Genomic DNA, 17,112 nt, shown 5'->3' with positions numbered 1-17,112 from the left:
CCACCACCCACCCAACCAACCAACCAACAACCAACCAACCAACAACCACCCACCCAACCAACCAACCAACAACAAGCCAGCCAACCAACCAACCAACCAAATATATTTAATATAGGGTTTTTAAGCTTCCAAAATTAATGTAATTGCATTTAGCAGACACTATCCAAACCACCTTTAGGCTTCCTGCAGATGAAGGCAATGTTACCGTGTATGAAGGTAACAACTATGAATACCAGGATATAAGCTTACTGATTGGCTAAAATAATGTGTGAAAACTGATTTTGAACATTTCACTTGCATGACTGAGTTCATCTGGCACCAAACTGGTCCCACCTTTCAAATTACCACTTCCTGTCATTCGTGCCACAGGTAGAAGTTCATAAGTCCTCGTCGCAATAGTGACTTTCTGACAGAGTGCGATGCTAAATGTGACAGTAAAAACCTTTTATGTTCCACAAACACTTCCAGAACGCTGTCATTTTCTTCACGTTTCTAAGACAATTTGAATCCAAATGGTAGAGTTGCTGCCGCCTTGCATCAGTTACATTTGTTTCATCACTGCAACCACTTAAGCTGTTTTAATCTCCGCAAAGCTCACCAAAAAGTTGAAATCTTTCACCTACATTTTTCATATGATACAATGATGATTCTATTTCTACACATCTGACCTGTTGTAAATCTGTTTATGACTCATTCTTAACTCGTGTGCTAACTTATGGGGTCCGTGTGCCACTTTATGGGGTCCAGATGACTTATACTGATATGTGATCCCTCCCATGACAAAGGTGGACAGGATCTTATGACCTGCGTCCAGATGCCCCCACTTTTAATGTAAACATGCCTAGTATAGCAAAAGGGTTACTACATCATTATCGTTTTCTGTGTTTTCTCAGAATCCCAGAGTTACGACATGTCAAAGAGTGTATTCTTTATGTAACGCCAACAACATCTTCTGTGTTAAAGGGTTAAAGAACACATGCTGTCTACTTGATTGTAAATTCAACATTACTCACATCAGTACAATGTGTTTGATCAGCGCTCAACTGCAAACAGGCCATAATTGTGATTGAACACCATTAAATATACAATGTCTGGGTTAATTAATCTTATTAATCCAGATTGTATTTCTACTTCAAGAGCTGCTGTACTTGTTAGTACACATTTATTTTCACTATTCATTAAATTGTATAAAAAATTCTTCTTTCTTCTTTGGGTTTTTTTTATTACCCGTAATAATAGAAGAGAGTACAACTTTATTAATCTCAAATGAGGAGAAATTCCCCCAATATTGAATTTGGTTTAAGTACAGCCCAAATGAGATCAGATATAGAAATTTACAATAGAGTTCAAGGTTAACTGGATTTAAGATTAGTCTTTTTGAATCTCATTCTTCTACTTTATATTTTATTCAACTGCTTTATAGCTCGTGGCACACTTTAAGAACAAGCAGCCTAAAAAAAACAATGACAAAAAAAAACAGTGGGTTTTGTGACCACATCAAGCTTTAGGATGAATGTTTGTAAAGTATTTATGTGCATTAAGCAATCAATCAGCCATTTAAGTGAAACTTTTTGAAAACTATTTGGTATATGGTGAAAGCCAAAAAATGATGGTAATACTTCAGAAACAGACTGTGTTGAGCTGCTCCTGAAGTAAACTAATGACTCAACATGCATTAGTCCTGGTACAAATGTGTTTCTTTTCGTTTTCCTGCCAACCTGCAACTTCCCTCCCCCCGTTCCAGGCTTCTGCTCACCTCCACTGCTGTCCTTCTCCTCTTCCTCAATGCTGTTTTTGATGCTGTCGTACTCCTCGTCGATGTTCTGGTTTCCTCGGATCTGGCTGAGCACGCGGCGGGCCTTCTGGGTCAGCCCACACTGGATTAACCAGCGAGGGCTCTCTGGCAGGAAGAGGAATCCCAGGAACTGGAGCACAGCGGGAATCACAGACAGGCCCAACATGTACCTTGAGGTGGAAGGAGGGAACACACAGAGTGAGACAGAAGCTGTTAGTCTAAAGGGTTCCCATGCACTCATATAGTGTGTGTTTGTGTGTGTGTGGTGTTGTGTGAGCTAGAGTCACATAGTTTGAATGATCAATAGAAAGCAGTGCAATACCAAGACTCATCATGTCAAAAACGAATGAATTAATCATTGATTACCACACATTTATAATATAAAATAGTATGTAAATTGGTAAACATGCATCAATCTTCTGGACCCTTTTAGGCCAACAAGTTGCTGGGGCCTATCCTAAATAGTAGTAGTGGAGCCGGTTATTAAAATAATTGTGTATTTTGTGATACAAGCACCAAATTCGGTATAGATATACCTAGGGATGTGTATTGGGAAGAGTCAGACGATATGATACGTATTCTGTCTTGTGATACAATACATATTGTGATATATCCCAAGACTGTACCAGGACAATTTTCAGCGTGGCACAGAGTTTTGATTTGGTACCCATCCCAAGTACAAACTAAGTAGTCCATGTCTCATACCAAAAACAAAAAGGCGGACTGAACATTTAACACAAGCTGGTGCGGAGTAGAGCTGCTCAAAGAGGCTCAGTGTGCTAGCTAACGGTCTGGGGTTTAGGTGGAAAACCAAAATAAGACACTTAATAAATTATAATAAATTAATACTTAAATATAAATAAATATTTAATTAAATATCATCTTGTCAGCATTTTAAATCTATACAAGTGCCGCTTTTTTTTCTTACACCTCTAGATATGTCTTAGAATCCCCTCTTTCAAAAAAGTACATTAGCCAAGAGAAAATCCTAGATTTTAAATATATATAAATTGGTATTTTGTAGATACACCTCAAGTCTAAAAGTTTAAAGGGTACTAGAGTATTAAGTGCATAAACAACTCATATTGTTGAGACTGGGGTAAATAGACATGGATATTCTTTTGTAACAATTGAATGTATGACCACCCTTTTGGATTTCTCTTATGGCTAACATGCTTTTCTGAAAGACGGGATCCTAAGGTACATCCACGCAAAATTTGGTGGTTTTACCACAAACGGCACGATTTGCCAGAAACAGCCCAGTCCTTTACAGAGCTATTGATAAACATGTCAATAAAAACATCTGTTATTAAAATGTTGGTGACGACTTGTGTTTATAGTGTCATTCAACCACATTCACCTGTTTTTAGCCAAAACAAACGAAAAAACTGTTGTTTTCTAGGACATAGTTTCGGAAGTAGTTCATTAGAAATTCACATCTCAGTTGTGGGTGGGACTGTTGGCATTGAGTAAGCCTGAGGTTTTTCCCACTATCCCTTTATTTATACTTTCTCCCACTCTCATAACCTCAACAAAACATTAGAGCTGGAACAAAAACGGTGAGGAGGATAAGAGCTATCTAGTTTTGAGCCAGATCCCAGCTTAGATGAGGACGAATATTGATCTAGTCGTCCACAAGTGGATAAATGGAACGGAGCAGGGAACTTGCAGCCTTAATACTGTATAACCTTCTTCAGATGGCCTTTTTTTTGTCTGCTCCCGATTCAAAATGTTTTGAATACAACAGTACTCAGAAATGCAATTGTAATCTTAAATTTTCTTTATATATGTCCTCCATCACCAGAGAAATGCTTTAAGAACATGTTAAAACACTGATATCATTGGAGTGGGTATTTAAAGCCACTTGTAGGCCCAATCCGAATTCTGACAGACCTGACAGTGACTTCTTTGCCTTATAGGCTTTATAGAACCTTAGCATTCTTTAGTTATATAGTAAGAAATGCAAACCTGAGGATCTCTGCTGTCTTCCCCTTATTACCCAGCCCGGTTGTGGGAAAAGTAATAATTGGTTGAATTTCCAGCTGTTCTTACAAAAATCTCTCAGATATAAGTCTGTAACAGCAGTACAATTACAAGACATTATTACTCCGCACACAATATCTTAGCCGAACAATACCAGCAACGCACTTCTATTCAAGTGGACGATGTCTTTTATTCACTCTTACATTATCAGTTCAGTACATCCTGCAAAAACGTTACTGATTCAAAGATTATGTGCAGCCATGGCAAAGAATAACAGAGTAGATTAAAGTGAAATGAGAAAAAAAGGCCTTTTCATCTGCTGCTCAATATGCACAACGTCAATCAGGGAACATTCATACTCTAAACTTAATAAGAGCTCCCACAGGGCTGCTATCATGTCTGAATCACACCAATCTAGAGCCTTTTGAGTGATCTCCGGCCGTCAGACGAATCCTTTCAAACTGTACAATTCTTATCCGTCGCATCTTAAGGTGTCAAACTCAAAAGGACGGAGGACGAGAAGAGAGACAACCAGATGCCCCGAAGATGTGTGGATTGTGTCTTTCTTCGAGACTTTGTCCATGTGAAGACATTTTGTTAGCATTTGAGATGTGAGAGAATCCTTGCAGCTTTTGAGACTTGTAACTCTAAATCCGTGTCTGTTCTGATTCCAGTAAAAACCTGAGCTGTAATGAGACGGTCAACAGTTTTCACCTCACCTGTCAAAAATGATTAGGTTGTGACTCATATGCGTGCAAATTTCAGAGTGGGAGCAATGCTTGATGCCTCATGCTTTGAGTGCGGGGTGAGTGAAGCTCATATCTGGCTGACTGACCTCCATCCATCATGCTGGAGATAGCTGAAGGCGCCGTCGATGAGGCTGGCGGTGAACTGTCCCCCGGTGATGAAGAGCGTGTTCACAGTCACTAGCTGACCTCGGAGGTGGGGCGGAGAGGCCTCGGCGATGTACACTGGGACGGTCATGGAGACAATACCTAAGCACAAAATGCTAATGTTAATGGTCATTTCTCTCACTTTAAATAACAATTTGGGTAAAAAGATAGAAAAAAATAAAGATTTATCCAACATCTTACAAACAAAAGAGTCAGTTCTGAAGAATTTGTCGTGTAGTGAATTGAAAAACTGGCTATGAACAAAGAAAAACTCACAAAAGTAAACCTAAGAAGACACAAAGAACAAAACATCTACAGGTGTGTGGCTCTAAATTTTTGAATCTTATGTAAAGACTCAAAATATCAAATTGGAAAAGCAAGAAAACAAAAGAACAACGGTCACATATTCCAAAATGGTAGCGTTTTTTTCACCAAATTCGCCAGGTAGCCGTGGGGCAACACATGTAAATGGGAGGCACCAGTCACATTTTTATACACATGTTTTAAAAAAAAGGGGGAAGTTTTATAGCAACCAGACCATTTATAATCTTGGTCAGTGGCCGCCAGGGTACATTTGGAGGTTGTGGGGTGGCAGTCCAGTGACTGGTGGGCGGAAGAAAGGCAGCAGAGTAACTGATACTGACAACTGACTGACAGGTCCCAAAAATCATTTGATGATCAATCGTTGTCAGACTGCCACCCTCCAGCCACCATACTGCTGTCCCAATGCCACTGTCCGATTGTTAGAACTCGTTCAGTGGCATTTAGGGCTGCAACGATTAGTCGACTAATCGACTACTAGGCGACTATGAAAATAGTCGACGACTAATTTAATAGTCGATTAGTCGTCACTTTATATTATATGGAGTCAGAGTGTAGTAAAGTTGAAAGTTATAAAGGCATTCTGTTAGCATTATCCCACTAGCATTATCAGAGATAACACTAGTCGGAATATATCTAGTTTTTAGTCAGTTTAAAGATAATGATGGTTAAGATGTGTGTTTTACATCCACTTTTCGCATTACCCGATTAGTCGACTAATCGGAAAAAATAATCAGTGATTAGTGGACTTTTAAAATAATTGTTTGTGGCAGCCCTAGTGGCATTCGAGGACGGTTGTTAACATGGCCCCGGCAATGACCAGACGTCAATATAGGACCCCAATAGACCCCATTTGGACCATGGTCACCTTGAATCGAAATGGGGAGACAACATTGATGCTGCACAAACTCATCATGGCATCACGGTGACTCTTAGTCTGTAAATAAAAGTATTTATTTCTTACTACCATTGTATATAGTGCCACACAATATTCATCACAGCTGTGGAAACACTTGTATGACTGTTTACTGAAAGTATAACAATCTGTCTTTTTTTAATGAGTGTATTTATGTCTTTTGTATGTTTTTATAGACTAAGAGTCTGCAATTAAAGTTTATCTATCTACCTTATCTATCTGAGACCTGCATATTGATGAATTGCGGTAGATGTTGAGAAGAATACGAAAAAGACAGAATGTTGTACTTTCTTAGGAGGCATGTGGTCTAAAAATTTGCAAATTGTCAAGATTAAAATATGCACTCAAAATATGAGTTGCGAACGTCAAGTGGTGCAGAATGGAACGATTTTGATATACTCTTGGGCTACTGGCAGCTGGCGCCCAGTGGCACTTTCAGAAACTGCTGCAATGTGTGAATTTTTTTCCCGTATTTGATGCATTCCCTGGAGAGGGGTGAGCAGCAGACACAGCCGCACTCTGGAACCATCTGGTGATTTAATCCCCCAATCCAACCCCTTAATGCTGAGTGTCAACAAGGGAGGCACTGGGTCCCATTTTTAGAGCCTTTGGTATGACTCGGCCTGGACTTGAACTCACGACCTCCCAGTCTAAGAGAAGACACTCTACCACAAGGCCACTAACAATGGCCACACTAACAACTTTCAAGAAAATTGTCTGGCAGCATGAAATCTAGAAGATTCCCCATGGTCCTGTAGTGTTCACATTTTTTATTGTAGCATGAGACAGACAGTTTTAGCTAATGCTAACGGCACCATTTGCTACATTTTGAGAAATAATTCAATAAATAACCTATAAAAAATGTCATAGAAGCTTAGAAGTTTTACAATGTTTACAATGAGTCAAAAAGCTCAGTCAACATTCTCAACAAACACTTATAAAGATAAATAAAAGGCTACATTACAAAGCTACGTTACAATAGCTGGGCTTTTAGCTTGTGCTTGCAATATCCAGCATCTTAAGTTGTGTGTAATTCTGAGTTTATTTGATTTTGTTTCCAAGAAAAAATATTTTTTTCTCATCTCTTAACTCTCCACATTTGTTTTGTTGGCTCCTTCACCCCTCTAATTCAAAATTTGAAAGTACATCTTTGCTCTATTCTCTGTTTTGCCTTGACATAACTTTGGTACTCAGATCAGACAAAAAATAATTAATACATTTTTTTTAAAAAGCTTGAGTGTAAAAAAATCAGTAAACGTTCTACAGGAATTTCTGAAATACTACAATCTTTTGTTTTTTAAATGCAAAAGATTCTAAATTGAAAATATAAAAAAATGGGACAAAAATGTTTCTCGGTTTTTCACAAAGCAGATTGAAAATCTTAATCCCCATTTTGAAAAACATCTAATGTCAATAGATAGAACTTAACTATAGAAGAGCAACATGCGAACTAAACTAGAATATTTAAGAAAGTTTGTGAAAAAAAAAAGATTGAGCATTACTGACTAGTTTTAGAGCATTTATAAATCAGAATCAGAATACTTTATTTATCCCAGGGGGAAACTGCACAGCAGAGCGCCTGTCACCAAGTTGCCACGGCCAGATAAGAATAAGAATATAGAACAGAAAAAGAAAGCTATTTTCAATACAGTCAGTGCAAATTTGTTGTGTTCAAGATATATATGTGTATAAGAAGCTGTTAAATAATGAAGAGTTATAGAGTTTAATTGCCACAGGAAGGAAAGACCTTCTATGGGGTTCAGTTTTTTTTGCAGGGGAGTCTTAGTCCCGCTGCCTATGAGGTCCTGTATCGGTCCAGGACCGTAAGGATCCAAACGTTAATGTTTATTTTGTATTTTAAAAAAGCAAATAAATGAAGGATTTTTTTAGGGTATTGCAACTTTTCTTCTTTTTATTTAGGCCTATAACCTATATTTTATTATACCATCCATCCATCCATCCATTTTCTTGACCGCTTCTTCCCTTTCGGGGTCGCGGGGTGCCGGAGCCTATCCCGGCTACTGATGGGCGAAGGCGGGGTACACCCTGGACAGGTCGCCAGTCTGTCGCAGGGCTATTTTATTATACATTTTTTTAATTTGATAATATTTTACATTTAATTACTAATAATATTTTAAATGTATTTTGTTCTTAAATAATTTATTCCAAGAATTCATTCAAAATAAAACCTGCAAAATTAGAATAAAACTTGCAATACAAGTTACTACATTATGAGAAAATAGGAAGAACATTAATATTTTAAAAATTAACAATAGATTTATTTTTGGTTTATCATTAGTATGAGTTAATTTCATACAAAGCTTTTGTACAGTTTTATAAAGCAAAGGGGAAAAAAGGAAATGTTTATTTTTTATAAGTAAATGAGTAAACATTTTTTTGTTTCCAGTTCAGATGACGAATGTAATATATTTAGTCTGTCTTTTTTCCCAATAGGATGTTTGTCTTTTTACCTACAATGCAACAACATCTCATACACAAGCAGTGTTTATTAATAAACAAAAACATTCTAGAATAAACTAAAGATTTGAAACTATTGATTGTATCTCCAAAAAAATAAAAAGTACTACAGAGTTTTTAATGAAAAAAGTCCTTCAGAAAAGGCTTGAGGTCACAATGGTCTTAAATGGATGGATCGACAGGAGCTACAAGAACACACACGTGTGCAAATAGTCCATTTCAGGAATGCGCTCCTGTGATCTGGAAACACACACACTGAACAAACACTGATAGATCACACGCGCAGTTGTGTACTCGCATCAACACACAACTGACGTGTATGAGGACGAGCTCCGAGACTGATGCTCTCTGCAGCTGGCTCCACATCGGCTCTATTAATAGTCTGCCACTGCTATCTGCACACACACACCCTTCCACCTCTTTCCCCCCCTCTCCCTCCTGCCAACACCCTGCCCTAAACTGCCGCCATGACGACGTGGCTGCCCGTTGCTGTGGAGACTGCTTACTGGGAAACCAGCCGCGCTGGTTCAGATCGCGCACCACACTGTGGTAGCTCCGGGAAGACAAATACAGAGTTTGATTTCATTCATTTCTCCTTACTTTCAATTCAATATGCCCCATTTTAAAGCTCATTCACAAAGCGTCTCAGTGGCAAAATGAAATCCTGGGAGTGAAATAGCATTGCCCTACAGATAAGTTTGTCCCAATCAGAGAAAAAGCCTCAGAAGCCTTTGTACCCAATTGACTGTTTCATCAACCGCGTCTTTAAAGTGCAAACGTACCCTAAAGATGCAGAGCCAAGACTTTGTCTGTCATGGCTAAAAAGGATTAGCGTCTCATGGAGGAAATCTGAGAGTCAGATCACTCTCGAAATCGAATCAAATGCCCTTTGGCACGGCGCCTGTCTACACACTACAAAACCCGTTCCCAGCCGCTTGACACAGGACACTGAAAGACTAAAGCCAAGAAAATCCAACCGGTTATACTGATTTTTATTAAATGACCTTAAGACAGAATAGTTTCAGCTTTGAATTTTGTCATTTTGTGATATATGATTGTATAGGCAGAAAAGCATCCGCCACAGTTACACAGATGTTGTTGCTTTTCACTTTTGGAACAAATGTCATGTAAGTACATCGTGTGAACACTAGTCATACAAAAATAAACTTTCAAGATACAGGTTTGGGGCTATTTGATCAATATACACTACTCACAATAAGTTAGGGATAGTTTTTTTTACACTAGTGCTTTTCCCATTTGGTTTGAATTTTAATGAAATACAATAAAGTACCCTTTGATATTAATAATAGTGAATCAGAAGAAACATCATTTTCCTTAGTTTGATATGTATAACCCTAAAAATAAAGACAATTATAATGATAGCCCCAAAGAACAATACTTGGCCGTGTCAATAGCAGATAGTTCCACCATTTGCTGCACTGACATCTCATGCTTCTCAGTAGACTTATGATGTTCTGAGGCAATGTGTTCCAGTCTTCCACAAGTGCTACATGCAGTTCTGTCATGTCACTTGGCCATAGGGTATGATCTTGTGTTCACTGCAAACGTTCATGACAGCGTCTTGGTGTCAGCGGAGTCATGGGCCTGCAGCTGTAATGTCTATAGGTCCTTTGGTACTGGTGATGGTTGTGGTCTGTCATTCGTGAGGCTCTACTCCTGGGTTTGTCATAAACTTTGCCAGTAGTTCTGTGTCTCAATGCAAGTCTACTGACCTGTTACACCACATCCCAAGGGTGATCTATTGGGTTGAGATCTGGTGAATGTGGAGGTCATTTGAGTCAAGTGAACTCATTGTCCTGTGCAGGAAGATGATTCCAGCTTTATGATATGGAAGTAGCATCAGAAGATGGTACGCTGTGGTCATAAAGGGATGCACATGGTCAGCATCAATACTCAGGTAGACTGTGGTTTTGGAACCATTATCAAGTGGTACTGAGAGGCTCAAAGTGTGCTAAGAAAATATTCCCCACACCATTATACCACCACCACCAGTCTGAACTGTTGATACAAGTCAGGATGGATCCATGGTTTTATGTTGCTGACACCAAATTCTGACCTCACCATCCAATTGTTGCAGCAGAAATGGAGACTTATCAGACCAGGCAACATTTTTCCAATCTTCTATTGTCCAGTTTTTGTGAGTTTGTCGTCTGAGTTTCCCATTATTAGCTGACAGGAGTGGCACATGGTGAGTTCTTCTGCTGCTGTAGTCCATCTACCTCAAGGCTGGTCGTGTTGTGCGTTCAGAGATGTTCTTCTGCAGATCTCGGTTGTAACCAGCGATTACTTGAGTTACTGTTGCCTTTCTATCAGCTGGAACCAGCCTGGCCATTCTCCTCTGACATCAACAAGGTCACAGAAGTGGATATTTTCTCTTTTTCTGACCATTCTCTGTAAACACTATAGATGGTTGTGGGTGAAAATCCCAATAGATCAGCAGTTTCTGAAATACTGAGGCCAGTCCGTCTGGAACCAACAACCACGCTACATTCAAAGTCACTGAAATCACCTTTCATCCTCATTTTGATGCCTGGTTTGAACTGCAACGGATCATCTTGACCATGCCTACATGCCTAAATGATCAGCTTAAATAAGGACATTAAGGTGAAATGCTATCCTGTTTTTGTAAATAACTAATATAATGTATTAAAACAGGCCATCTACATTGCACAGAATGATTAAAAAATTGTTTTTTCAACTCAGCCCTCTGAGGCATCATCTTTAACCCTAGAGTACTATCGCTGAGTGATTTTCACCAGAGCAAAAGTATTAATATTATTTTAAATTTGTTGCATTTTTTGAGTGTCATGGGTCCCTGGGTAAAGTCTTACATGTCCCAGGAATGAGAGCACCAAAGGCCATGTGTAGAGTATCATTATTTATTTTTTTAGGAATTTTTTCTTTTCAAATTCCTACTTTTTCAGTCATTTTCAAGCATGTTCTTAGGATCTTCCTATGCCTTTTTCCCAACTTTGTTGCACAAAGCACTGATTGAAACAAAAGAAAACAACTCTAATTTATCATGTTTTGTCATATCTTGATCTATTGTTTATGAGTAATGCTTTTAATTGTGTATTTTATATTGGGTAAAAATTACCCGGCAAAAGTGATTGTAACTTTTTATAGCGAAAGTGTTAGGGATAAAAAAAAAACAGTTTTTATCAATATTAATTTGTAGCTTTACATACTTTTCTATGGTGTTAACTCTTACTGTAATATGTAAAAGCAAAGTTAACATATTTCACCAGTTTATTGGGACCAAGAAACAACTATGTAAACACAAAGCTCAATTAAAATACCATATTTTTTTTCTTTTTTATTTTAAAGGTCAGAAAACTTAGCAAATTAATTAATAAATCTAGACTTTCCAATGGTTTCATGTGTATGCTGTCCATCTGCTTTTGAATATAGCTATTTAAAAATAATTTAAATGTGATAGTTGGCAGATTTTTAAGATCTAAAGAAAAACAAATCCTCCTTTTCTGCCATATTGTGCTTTTCATCAATTCTTTCCTCACTCCCACGTTGCCCTTCTTCTTTCTGCAGTATATCAATAGTATTTTAGCCATGACTCACGCAATGACTCCATGAACAGACCGCCTGCTGTTGCAGGCCGCCATATGCCTGCTGCTGAGATACTACAGCAGACTTTGATGCATTTAGCGAGGAATGGATCATCTCCATCTCACATCGTGTTGCAGGTGATGACAGGGAAAATATGTTTCAGCCAATTATGGGTAATAAACTGAGGGTTTTCGGTACACTAAGCAAGTTAAATGTTGGAGGAACTTTTCCTATACTCACTGATCAACTTAAGCGCTTCTGGGTTTGAGTTTCTACATTTTATAAATTGAAGCAGAAAAACATTTGGCTAATCTGGGCTGATTCATGACTCAGTAGCATGTAGAGTCAACTTTAACAGAAAAAAACTTGCAGTATGATGTCCTGTATGGCATCTTTATGGTAATTCAAGGGCTAAAAATGTATTGTGGATTAGTCACTGTTCTTATTGGATTTTAGTTGTTTTTTAACTTCTTATATAACTGTATTTTCACACGCTTAAAAGGCTTTATCTTCAGAGTGACTGTAAGGAGTTGTTTGTTTTTTGTTTAATTACATTTCCAAGAAGAAAAGTAACACAAACACATAATTATTCAATGCTAATAATACCAGATTTAAATTAATTGTCAATAGATTGCACTTTTTAACTGTGTTAACTATCAAAATCAGAAGAAAGATGTTGAAGAGTGGTTGGAAAGCAAACTAATACATTTAAGTGGAGTTGTTGAGAGTCCGTAAAAGTCAGACAAAGTCGGCTGTGACCTCATCCATAAAAATGCCTTACCTCTGGCTTCGATGAAATTAAGCCATGTCAGTCACCATTTTTCCACGATATGGGCGCCGCCATTTGGAGCCAGTCAACAGTTATTGGTCCAAGTCGCTCTCAGTCATGTTTCTTTGGCAACTACTGTCACCATTAAAGAGTGAGTTTGTTCGAAGTCCACACCCCTTCCACTGAAAACACAGTTTTTCTGAACATGGGAGCTTATGGAATAAATGGATTCTCCCCAGATTTATAAATGTAATAACATTGAAAAACTATGACAGTTTAGATGTCACAAAAGTGCTCACATCTTTTAGGGAATGGGTCTAAACAATTAATTTTCTACACATCAACAAAGATGTTCAATGAAATCCGACATAATTAAATCAAGAAGTTGACTTTTGATCATCATAGAGGCTGCTATCATTCCTTAAAATGTCAAAAAGCTTAAATGCCTTTTGCGCTGCAACTGGTTCATCAAATTTGCATCTATGTTTTGACATGTGTCAAATTCTATTCAAGATGCTTGTCTAAAAGTGTATTCATTGACCTGAAGCTCTTAATTTGTGGGTCAGAGTAGCTACAACTGATTTTAATTTTATGGGCTCATTACTTTATGATAGAGGACATGGAGGATGTTGACAAATTTGATTGGGTTTATTTTTTGAATAGCTCAGTAAAGGTGCTGGAAAGCATGTCTCCTTGTTTGGGTTCATGAGATCATTTATAGACTCTCCCAGTACAGAGATGTTCACCATCTATTGCAGAAGTTGTGACTGAAAGATGGTCACTTTCAGTGGTACTTTCCTGTCTCTGTTTGATGACAGCTACAATAATGTTGGCTTTGGTCTCCATCTGGTGTTCACATCATCAAAACATTACAACCAATGCCGGGTCCCTGATTGGTTGACAAGAGGTCAATTTCCAACAAATTCAGATGTTTAATTCTGGAAAATTTGTGTTGTGCCTCAAAACGCAACACGCAAATCCCCACACACATTAACTTAACATTGAATCTAGACGCCCTAAATCCCCAGCCGGCAAAGCCAAGTGGGCCCATATGATTTAAAAGTGGGGAGAAAATGTGGGCCCCAGTTGGGTTTATCCAGTGTCCGTGGTGGCCCCACCTGTGTTTGCCCACATTGGCTTGAGTTGAGTGGGCACTTAGTAGGCTGGTTCGCTAGGCTAGCCAGTTGCCCGCTGGACAGGGACTTAAGTTTTCTTAAGTTTTTTTTACAGAGAGAGATAGAGACAGAGAGAGAGATAAATAGATAGAGATGCAAAGATACTGTTAGGTATGTATTGAACAAAAAAAAAAAACCCTGAAATCCTACTATTCCACAGATTATGATACCTTTTGAAGAAATCTGATTTTTTTCAAGTGCACAGCTTTTGGCAGTTATTGTAGAGTCACACTTAAATAGAACTTTTGTAAACTTGTAAACATTACAATTAGTATTCAATTTAATAAAATGTAAAAGTGCCTCAGTCCTCAATACTTGTAAACATGAATATACGCATTCTTGATTTTCCAGTTTGAGGGCCATCGTATAATGAACATTTCCAGGGAGCTAGCACTCTGTTGCCCATAAAGTCCGGCTGTACGTGGAAAGTTACATTTTTACTAAGTTGCCTTCAATCTCTTTGCGTTCATAAAGTGCACGTATATATATGTATATTTCTGTCAAATATGGACGTGCTGGTACACTATATTATGAGTCAACTGTTTTCATTAAATGACTAAACCCCTCATCATCAACCACTGAAAAAAGATTGCTGAGCTTCAGCAATAAACACTCTGATGGCGTCAGATATTTTCTTGTGTTTATCTGAGGTAACACTGTAAGTCTTGAAATATATCTGGGATGTTTTGATCCTGTTACCTGCTTAGTTGTTCAACTTTAATACGGTGACAGGTCTGGGTGATGACATCAGAGGTGGGTGGTCATGTTGGACATGTTTCCCACATTGTACGATATAGAGATGAGGCAAATCTTACAGATATTGTACTTCTTGTTAACACATTTTGCTCCCTGATCCTCATATTCCACGGTGAACCCTAGATCTTTGCACACCGCAGGTTTTAGTGTTGATGGCGTGTCCTCAAGCAAGAGCCAGAAGCTGCTCACACTCCGGCTGCATCGCCGCACATTCAAGCGGCCATCCCGATAGAAAGTCCATGAAAACACACGTAGAAGTCCGAAATTCTGCACGTTGGCATAGACTCCCTACTGAAAGCGGCCACCCAAATGCGTGTCGAACCAACTGGTGTGCGAGCACGTTGCTCGCAGCCATTTAGCTAAATGTTTTTAGCATTTGGGGTCCAACTCCCAGGGGAGAGGCAAACTAGTTTCTGGTAGCGAGGGGTAGAGTAGGAGCAGACAAGCTCTGCAACGAAGACATGAATACACAGATACACGCGACAACCAGCTCACAGTGGTACTGAATAAATAAAATGGCGTACCATGAAAAATGGCGTACCGAACCGTTGAACGCGTATCAAACGCTTCGGTTTTATATCAAATATTGTTGCATCCCTAATAGATACTGTAGATAGATAGATATTAAGGGTGTTAAATTATCACGTTAATCACCATTAACTACAGACAAATTAGCCTGTTATTTTTTATTGCATTATTTTATAACTAAATCTAAAAATCTATGATAATTGTCATGTTCTCAAAAAATAAATAAATCTGGTGTTATGTGTCCAAATGAGTACATTTTCTTTTTCGCTTTCCTTGACTGAGAACCCCTTGAAAACCTGCAGAGCTCATCATTAAGCTCTGCAGTCAAGGACAGCTCCAAACACACAAATACACACAAAGAAATGGCCTAAAGTCGTGGTCTGGGGTGGTTTGGCCTCAAACCGAGTGTCTGTTTCTGTGACGGCATCACAGAACTGACTCACTCGATCTGAAAGGTGATAGAGACACTTCAGAGGACCCTTTATCACTGCTATCGACTCCGGAGACGAGCCCTGACGTTTGGGTGGACATGTGACGTAAGTAGACAGAAGAAACCTAAACGTACATGAGCTGTTATTGGCTTTCAAAGCTGCTGAGCTGTGATTACATTTAGTGGCGAAAGCAAGGGGGTTGGTGACCCTCCTTAATCAAATTCAGGCAAGTCTGCCTAATTTCACTCAGCATTGTAGCAACGAGACTGTCAACAAAAAAAGGCACAAGAAAGAAAAATTTCACAGCCTGTTTTTTTTTTTTATTTATTCAAATTACCCCTCAGTTCAAAATGATTTCACTCTTATTTTTTTAACTTAATAAGCTGAAATCTATTTTACTACAGAATGACATTTTAAAGAAATAATGAGCAAAGCAAAAAGGTCCTCATTAAATCTACACTTGGCTTCCACTCAGTTAAGTTGAGAATTGTGACTTAATTGTACAAACCGACCAATTAATTAGAAAGCTTCCAGGTAATGAGATGCTAGTGCAGTGTAATTATCGGCATTGGTTTTATTTGGACTACTGTTTGGAAGGACACAACAATTACGCATTTGCAACTGCACATTAATTTGTTCAGACTACATCATTGTACACACATGCCGCCAGGGTGACTGTGTTTCTGTTCAGAGCGTTTCAGCCTGCGTGTGGAGATTGGATAGTGAGTGGCTGCCAATGCCACAAATCCAATAGTTTATGGATCTTTTTTTAGCTGTTTAAATCTTACTAATTAAGGTTGGAAGGAAAGAAATGAGTAATACCAGCAGAGCAATGGCAGGAAGTCTTCCCAGAACAGTTTTCCTAATCACTACAGCTTAAAGTCCCACTCCAATCATCTTTTGATCTATTGTAAAATCGTTCCTAGTGCTCTTTTAATTATGATTATGACGTTTTTTGCCAAAATAAAAACCTATTTTATTTTCCAGGAATTTCCAGGATTCATTAGAAACTTGCTTTTAGGTTTGGGTGAGAGTGTTGGAGCATCCATCAGTTTAAACTCTCTCCCACTAGATTACAGCCCCTCATACCCCCCCCCCTCCCCAACCTAACATTCGCTGTGCAACAAAAATGGTGAGAAATTTTGGAGCAATCCCGAAGTCTATGAGTGGATACATCAGAGCAGGGAGCTTGTAGTTTCAACAAGCTTTTTCCAATAACATTTGTTCCCGATTTGAATAAAGAAATACTTAAAATACAAATTTTAACGCTTAATTTTATTTATTTATGTTCTCCATCATCAGTGAAATGCCACAAGAACATGTTCAAAACATCTAAAACCCAATTTTCATCTGAGTTGGTCGTTAACTGCTACTATTGTAGTGCACTAAATGTAAAAGGAAATCTGCATTTTCAAACATATTTACAGCTTTGTACATTTTTACAGAGCGCGCAACACTTTAAATGATATATCAAGATGATAT

The 17,112-nt window shown here is 38.4% G+C and overlaps 1 protein-coding gene across 1 annotated transcript in view; it reads right to left on the bottom strand.

The window, feature by feature from the left end:
* The window catches only part of LOC112156560 (proton myo-inositol cotransporter), a 158,582-nt gene that overhangs the window by 73,445 nt on the left and 68,025 nt on the right, over window positions 1-17,112 (bottom strand). Inside the window, exons 4-5 of the mRNA XM_036210240.1 lie at window positions 4,614-4,773; window positions 1,757-1,965 (exon numbers count right to left, since the gene is read on the bottom strand). Of these exons, the coding sequence (XP_036066133.1) occupies window positions 1,757-1,965; window positions 4,614-4,773 (369 nt within the window). The remainder of the gene's footprint in view (window positions 1-1,756; window positions 1,966-4,613; window positions 4,774-17,112) is intronic.

Source organism: Oryzias melastigma, linkage group LG23 (assembly GCF_002922805.2).
Source record: "Oryzias melastigma strain HK-1 linkage group LG23, ASM292280v2, whole genome shotgun sequence".
In the NCBI taxonomy this organism is placed as follows: Eukaryota; Metazoa; Chordata; class Actinopteri; order Beloniformes; family Adrianichthyidae; genus Oryzias; species Oryzias melastigma.
The sequence above is the reverse complement of the archived record's forward strand: the minus strand, read 5'-3'. Positions and strand labels throughout refer to the sequence as shown.